Source organism: Dipodomys ordii, unplaced genomic scaffold (genome assembly GCF_000151885.1).
Source record: "Dipodomys ordii isolate 6190 unplaced genomic scaffold, Dord_2.0 Scaffold150, whole genome shotgun sequence".
Lineage (NCBI taxonomy): Eukaryota > Metazoa > Chordata > Mammalia > Rodentia > Heteromyidae > Dipodomys > Dipodomys ordii.
The window spans coordinates 5215053-5222864 of record NW_012267366.1 but is presented as its reverse complement, the minus strand read 5'-3'; the positions used below and the strand labels follow the sequence as shown (position 1 = coordinate 5222864).

The 7812-nt window shown below is 41.7% G+C and overlaps 1 protein-coding gene across 2 annotated transcripts in view; it reads right to left on the bottom strand.

Moving 5' to 3' along the window:
- The window catches only part of Txlng (taxilin gamma), a 58092-nt gene that overhangs the window by 30287 nt on the left and 19993 nt on the right, over nt 1-7812 (bottom strand). For both annotated transcript variants that reach the window (XM_013032182.1, XM_013032184.1), the window contains exons 2-3: nt 7207-7510; nt 3898-3989 (exon numbers count right to left, since the gene is read on the bottom strand). In XM_013032182.1, the coding sequence (XP_012887636.1) occupies nt 3898-3989; nt 7207-7510 (396 nt within the window). The remainder of the gene's footprint in view (nt 1-3897; nt 3990-7206; nt 7511-7812) is intronic.

Sequence of the window (7812 nt, the reverse complement as noted above, 5' to 3'; positions counted from 1 at the left end):
AAGGCTAGCGCTCTACCACTTGAGCCACAGTGCCACTTCCGGCTTTTTTTCTTTTTGCTTATGTGGTGCTGAGGAATTGAACCCAGGGTCTCATGCATGCAAGGCAAGTGCTCTACCACTGAGCCACCTTCCCAGCCCCCGCATGAGACTCTTACCTCCAATTAATCACCCAAAATCTGAAAGCAGAGCTGTGGCTCAAGTGGTAGTACACTAGCCTTGAGCACAAAAGCTCAGGGACAGCGCTAAGGCTCTGAGTTCAAACCCAAGGACTCTCACCAAAAAAAAAAGTGAAATAAATCTACCCAATCATATTTATGATTATTACTAGTACAATATAATCTAAACAAACTGACTATGGAATAGAAAGAATAACAATATGAAATAATGCCACAGGACATTAATGGCATTCACCCTCAAATATCAAGATTTCTTGAATCCATATGATCTAGTCAACATGAAACAAGATCTCCTAAATGGATGGTCACAATCACATTGACTGAGCTCCACAGGGGAGCGCTATATATCAGTGTAATAACCAGAGTGACGGTGCAAAGTGATAGATACCATAAGAGTCATAAACAAAAACACCCTAGAACCCCTGCTCCTACAGATATGGTGCAAGGTTTAGAAGCATCAGCAACTGGTAGCTTGTTAAAATGCAGACTCTTGACACTGTACAAAAAGAAATGGAGTCTTTACAGGATCATCCTTATAATAATTTAAAAAATTAATGCAGAAGAGGTGAATGTGAATGTTCACAAAAGCTCCAATGATTTGTGCACATGTGAGAAATGCTGAGGTGACTCTTGCTCCATCTTCTAAGCTACTCAGTGCTGTCTGCTGTTCTCAGAGCACTGCATCAAGTACGTATACTGCTACAGTTTTGCTTTTTTTTTTTGGTCTGTTGTGGGGCTTGAACTCTGGGCCTGGGCACTGTCCTTCAGCTCTTCAGCTCAATGCTAGTACTCTACCACTGGAGCCACAGTACCACTTCTGGCCTTTTCTGCTTTATGTGGTGCTGAGGAATGGAACCCAGGGCCTCATGCATGCAAGGCAAGCACTCTACCACTGAGCCACCTTCCCAGCCCAGTTGTGCTTTTTTGTACCTCTCCTGGGGCTTGAACTCAGGACCTAGGTGCTGTCCCTGAGTGATTTTTGCCCAAGACTAGTGGTTCACCATTTGAACCATAGCTCTACTTCCAGCTTTTTTGGTGGTTAATTGGTGAGTAGAGTCTCACTTTCATGCTCAGGCTGGCTTTGAACTGTGATCCTCAGGGCTCAGCCTCCTGAGTGACTAGGATTACAAGACATGAGCCACCAGCATTACAGTTTTACTTTTTAAAATTTTCTTTCTCGTCCTCCTTTCCTTCCTTTCCTTTCCTTCCCTTCCCCCTCCTTCTTGTTTTCCCCACCGCTTCTTGCATGATTCTCATGCAAATAGCACCAACAGGAACTGGCCTATGGCCATAGCCCATGGACACATTCCTTCCCTGAAGCTAACACACACAGTTACTGCCATCATTGCAGTAACTTGTGGCCCAAATAGTGGAAGGTGCCAGACTGCTAAGACCCAGCTAAACAGGGCAAATGGGGACCACTTTCTTAACTGATGGGAAGTAACTCTCATTTGTTGAGTAATAACTCATTTCTTTGAGCTAGTAATGGTTTATAATATGAATGGCTTATAATATGAAAAAATAATAGTTTATAATATAAAACAACTGCTCTAAGAGATGAAAATGCATAAAAATTATAATTCTAATAATTAATTAGAACCACTTACTGTAAAAGTTTCCACAACTTTTCCTTCAAAGGGTTCTGTGACTTTTCCATGCTTTCTTTATTTTGGATTATTCAGACAAGGTCTCACAACATAACCCAAGCTGGCCTCAAACTCTCACCCAGTTTAACTTTTCACATTCTTCAATTTAAATAGGATGGCATGCCTTCCACATTGAGATTACTTTTATAGTTTCACAGATAATTAATGCTAACTGAAAAAAACACAGGCCAGAAAAAAATGATGAGGTAAATTCTTTGGAAGAGAAAAAAAATAACCTGACAAATAGTAGATGCTCAATAACTATATCATTGCCAGGCACTGGCATCTCACATCTCAGGAGGCTGAGATCTAAGGATAGCAGTTTGAAACCAGCCCAGGCAGAAAAATCCATGAGATTCTTATCTCCAATAAACTATTCATTAAAAAAAATTGTGGACTGGAAATGTGGCTTAGTGGTAGAATGCTTGTCTAGCATATATGAAGCCCTGGGTTCAATTCCTCAGTACCATATAACCAGAAAAAGCTGGAAGTGACACTGTGGCTCAAATAGTAGAGTGCTAACCTTGAGCAAAAGAAGCTCATGGACAGTGCCCTGAGTTCAAGCCCCAGGACTGGAAAAAATAAATAAAACCCACGAGTGGCACAGTAGCTCAAGCAGTAGAGGGCTAGCCTTGAGCAAAAGAACTCAGGGACAGTGTCCAGGCCGAGTTCAAGCCCCCAAGACCAGTATATATATGTATATATGATATATAAACATAAACGTATGTTTATATATATATCACATATATATGTTATGTGTGTTGATACAAAGTATTGTCTTATTAGATCATTCCATATAGCTCACAAATTCAATCAAAATGGCTAATCTTTATCTCTCCAATTCCTGTAAGAAAATGGTAAATACAGCCCAGTATCAGTGGCTTACATCTATAATCATAGTTACTTGGGAGACAGACCTGGAGTATAATGGTTGAGGCCAGCTCAGGTAGAAAATTCCAATAGGCTCCATCTCAAAACTAGAAAAAAGTAGGGATGGAGGTATGGCTCAAGTGAGAGTGCCAACCATAAGCAAAAACGCTGAGCAAGAGCACAGATTGTCAAGCTCAAGCCCCTGTAACACACACCAAAAGTTAGTTTATAAAGTTAAATAAGACACTCCAAATGACTGGCATCTAGGGCACCACACTGAAATCAAGATGCTTATTTTGAAAGAACTCTGAAATCTTTAGAAAATCTATGCCAGAGTTGGGCACAGGCTCACGCCTGTCATCCTAACTACTTAGAAGGCTGAGATATGAGGATCACGGTTTGAAGCTAGCCTGGGCAGGAAGTCAATGAGACTCACATCAGTCCATGAGACTCACATCTCCAACTAAACACCCCAAAAAAGCCAAACATGGAATCATGGCTCAAGTGGTAAAATGATAGACTCAAGCCTTGAGCAAAAAAGATTAGGGAGAAGACAGGAGCCGGTGGCTCATGCCTGTAACCTTAGCTACTCAGGAGGCTGAGATCTGAGGACAGCGGTTCAAAGCCAGTCCGGGCAGGAAAGTCTGTGAGAGTCTTATCTCCAATCAACCACCAGAAAACTGGAAGTGGTGCTGTGACTCAAGTGGTAGAGAGCTAGCCTTGAGCTGAAGAGCTGAGGAACAGCGCCCAGGCCCAGAGTTCAAGCCCTCAGATTGGCATATGTGCACTTATGCATGTGCACACACATGCACATATGAATACACACATACACACACAAATATTTGCCAGTCACATCAGTATGGTGACACAAGCCTGGGGATCCAGCTACTCAGGAGGCAAAGGCAGGAGGATCATTTGAGCCCAAGAGTTGGAGACCAGTAGAGCAACAAAGTGAGACCACATCCTCAAGGGAAAAAGCAAATCAACATGTTAGCACTATTATGTTGTCTATATATTACCATATTAAACCTAATCATGTAACCAATAAAAAGGCCCAAGGAATCAGATTCTCCCCTTCGGTTTTGGAATAAAATATTAATTTTACATTTTAAGCTATATCAAAATTATATATGCAAAAGCTTATCAAGCATACACACATTCTTCCATATTTAATGTGGCCTTCACACCCTTGATTTAATACTCACAAGATCAGCATATTTCTTACAGAGAGCTGCCAGCTTCTCCTCTGGGGTTGAAAGGGTGTTTAGGGCTTGCATCAGTAATAAAACTTCTTTTCCTGATGATTAACAAGATAAGAAATAAGTCCCTGAAGAAGAATGAAATCAAATCGAACCTGTTAACTCTACCAATACTTCTCCCGTTCCAGAGTAAATAGTTTATACCTATACCTAGAAGCACACTATTTATCAGCTCAATTCCCCAAGTGGGGCTGGAGGAATGGCTCATCATTACAGCATTACCAAGCATAAGACCTTGAGTTTAAGCCCCAGTATGATCAAAAAAGAAAAAGAAAAGAAAGCTATTTGGGGGACCGATGGTACAGCTCAATGGTAGAGCACTTGACTGCATGCCCAGGGATTTAATCCCCACCCCAAAAAAAGAAGAAAAATAAGGGAGGAGGTAGAAAAAAGAACGCTATTTTTAAATTCTGGTCATAGGTACCCCACTCTGCTCCCCATCCCAACCTCAAATGTCTTAACTCCTTCACTAACACCAACATTTCTTTGTTGGGTTTTTTTTTTTTTTTGGTTGGTTGCAGGGCTTGAACTCTGGGCTTGGGCACTGTCCCTGAGCTCTTCAGCTCAAGGCAAGCACTCTACCACTTGAGACACAGTGCCACTTCCAGTTTTCTGGTGGTTAATTGGAGATAAGAGTCTCGCAAACTTTTGTGCCGGGCGCTGGTGGCTCACGCCTATAATCCTAGCTACTCAGGAGGCTGAGATCTGAGGATTGCGGTTCAAAGCCAGCCCGGGCAGGAGAGACCGTGAGACTCCTATCTCCAATAAACCACCAGAAAACTGGAAGTGGCGCTGTAGCTCAAGTGGTAGAGCGCTAGCCTTGAGCTGAAGAGCTGAGGGACAGCGCCCAGGCCCAGAGTTCAAACCCCACGACCGACAAAAAAAAGAAAAAAGAAAGCTGGGAACCAGTGGCTCATGCTTGTTATCCTAGCAGGAAGCTGAGATCTGAGAATTGTGGTTCAAAACCAGTCTGGGCAGGAAAGTCCATGAGACTCTTTTTTTTGGGGGGGGGTCGGTTGTGGGGCCTGAACTCTGGGCCTGGGCGCTGTCCCTCAGCTCTTCAGCTCAAGGCTAGCGCTCTACCACTTGAGCCACAGCACCACTCCGGCTTTTTTCATTTTGCTTATGTGGTGCTGAGGAATCGAACCCAGGGCCTCAAGCATGCAAGGTAAGCGCTCTACCACTGAGCCACCTTCCCAGCCCCATGAGACTCTTATCTCCAATTAACCACCAGAAACCTGGGAGTGGTACAGTGACTTAAAGTGGTGGATCACTAGCCTGGAGCAAAAAAGCTCAGGGAGATCCCCAAAGCGCTGAGATCAAGCCATCATGGTCATGACTTGGCCATGACTGACCAAAAAAAATCTTCAGAGATAAGACCTTACTTTGTTGTCAAGTGAGCCTTGAACTCCTGGGTCCAATGACCTTGCCGCCTCAGCCTCCTATGTAGGTGGGACTAAAGGCTCTCATAGTACACCTAGTTAAAACTTAATCTGTGTGTGTTTCTGAGTGAGAGTCGTGGGGCTTGTACTTAGTCCCCTAGTTTTTTTCACTCAAGTCTAGAGGTCTATCAACTGAGTGGCAGGTCCACTTCCAGCATTTTGGTGGTTAACTGGAGCTAAGTCTCATGGATTTTCCTTCCTCAGCAGGCTTCAAACCATGATTTTCAGATGTCAGCCTCCCTAGTAGGTAGGATTGTAGGTATAAGCCACCAATGCCCAGCTACTTTTTATTTTTTTAATTTAAAGTATACAACTTATCGCCAGCATTGTTAAGAAATAGTATACAATTTAGTATATTCCCAAAGTCATACAACCATCACCACGTTCTAATTCCAGAATATTTTCACCACCCCCAAAAGAATCCCTTGCCCGTTAGCATTCCTCGGTCCTCCATCATTCCTCTGTCCTCTCGGCTCTGGCCACTACAAATCTACTTTGTGTCTCCACAAATTGGTCAAATCTAAACATTACATATATAATGATATCATACAATGTGTGGCCTTTTGTGTCTGGCTTCTTTCATTTTACAGATTGTTTTATAGTATTCATTCATACAGGATGGATCAATGCTTCATTCCATTTTGTGGCTAATATGTCACCATGTGGATACATACATTAATTATCCATTCATTATCCAATGCATATCTATGTTGCTTCCATTTTTGAGTAATTTTTTGTGGATAAAACTGCCATGAACATTCCTGTACAAGCTTCTAAGCACACAAAAATTTAATCCTCCTGGGTATAGATATCTACAGGTTGAATTGCTTATTCATATGTAACATTGTATTTTTTTTTTATTTTGTTGTACCAGTACTGGGGCTTAAACTCAGCCTAGTGCTCTTGCTTGGCTTGCTTGCTTAGCTGATGAGCTACCACTTGAACCATGCTTCCAGCCCAGCTTTTTGCTGAATTATTGGAAACAGTCTTGTAGACATTTTTGCCTAGGGTGGCTTGCTGGGTTCAAATCACACTCACTTCCTGAGCTGCTAGGATTATCGATATAAGTCACCAAGCCTGCCTTATGTGTTACTTTTTAAGACTACATTGGTTTTTATATACATAATCAGGGATCCTGATTTAAGAAGTATGCCCTATGCATAAGAAATTAAAATTACTTTTTATATTTCTGCAACTTTTTTCATTTTCTCGGATAGCCTAAAATTAGTTTAATAAGGATAATTCCAACTTACAGTCATTAAATAAAACTATGCATATCATATACTATAAATATTACATATTTAATAAGCATAAAAACCTGAGTAGCCCTGAGTAGCAGGAGTAAGACTAAAATGCAAGAGGGTATCAAGTCACAAATTACATCATGGGAGAGATAAAAATATCCCTAGAAAGCCAGCCAACTCCCTTTCTGACTACAGATACCTATTTTACCATTAAAGTTTTGTGCCTAGTCTTTAAAGAAATTGATCAAATAAAGTTTTCACATAATTTTTATCAGAATACAATAAAGATACAAACAAGGCAAGTCAAAGAACACTTCTGTCTGTTGTACCCAAATTTTGTGAAGAAAGCTAATTCTTGGTTATTTAGAGAATGAACTGAGCTTCATAACTCTGCTGTTTTTACCTCTTACCCATATCCAAAACAGACATAGAGATTGTCCTCACCAAAGACAGTAAGGGCATTAGCTAAGCATCTCCAAACTAATCATGTTCATGGTCATCTGTGCTATAGACCATGAGTAAAATGAGCAATATGTGAAAATGTCCAACCAGTATGCAGAGATTATTACCTAAGGTTTTCTCCTTGTTTCTGCTGCACTCTGAATCCTGTTGACCATCAGGAGGACCAGTTCGAGCTTCCTGCCCAGGAATTTCTTCTCTTGACTCCTGTGCGCAGTATGCTGGGCTTACCAAATTCCTGTTCTTTGTTATAAAGTCACTGCCTCCATCCCCTTCCAGTGAATGCTTGTTAGTCGTGCCACCACAACTGGAGTCTTGATGTTGAAGAATATCATTTGACTGAGAGTTACACAACCTATCTGCTTTCACCCCTAGCCCACAAACTCCAGCTTCTTCCATTGTGCCAACTTCAAACTAGAAGGGGAAGAAGAGAAAAGATGGAAGAGGGGGTTGAATCATATGTAGTCCATATTTTAAACCAATGGCCCATCACAGCTTGCCAGCTTAATATAAAGGTAATAAAAATTAAAACAAGGCTGGGAATATGTGCGTATATGTGGAGATAAGATACACACACATGGGGGGAAGGTGGCTCAGTGGTAGAGCACTTGCCTTACATGCCTGAGGCCCTGGGTTCGATTCCTCAGCACCACATAAGCAAAAAGAAAAAAGCCAGAAGTGGTGCTGTGGCTCAAGTGGTAGAGCACTAGCCTTGA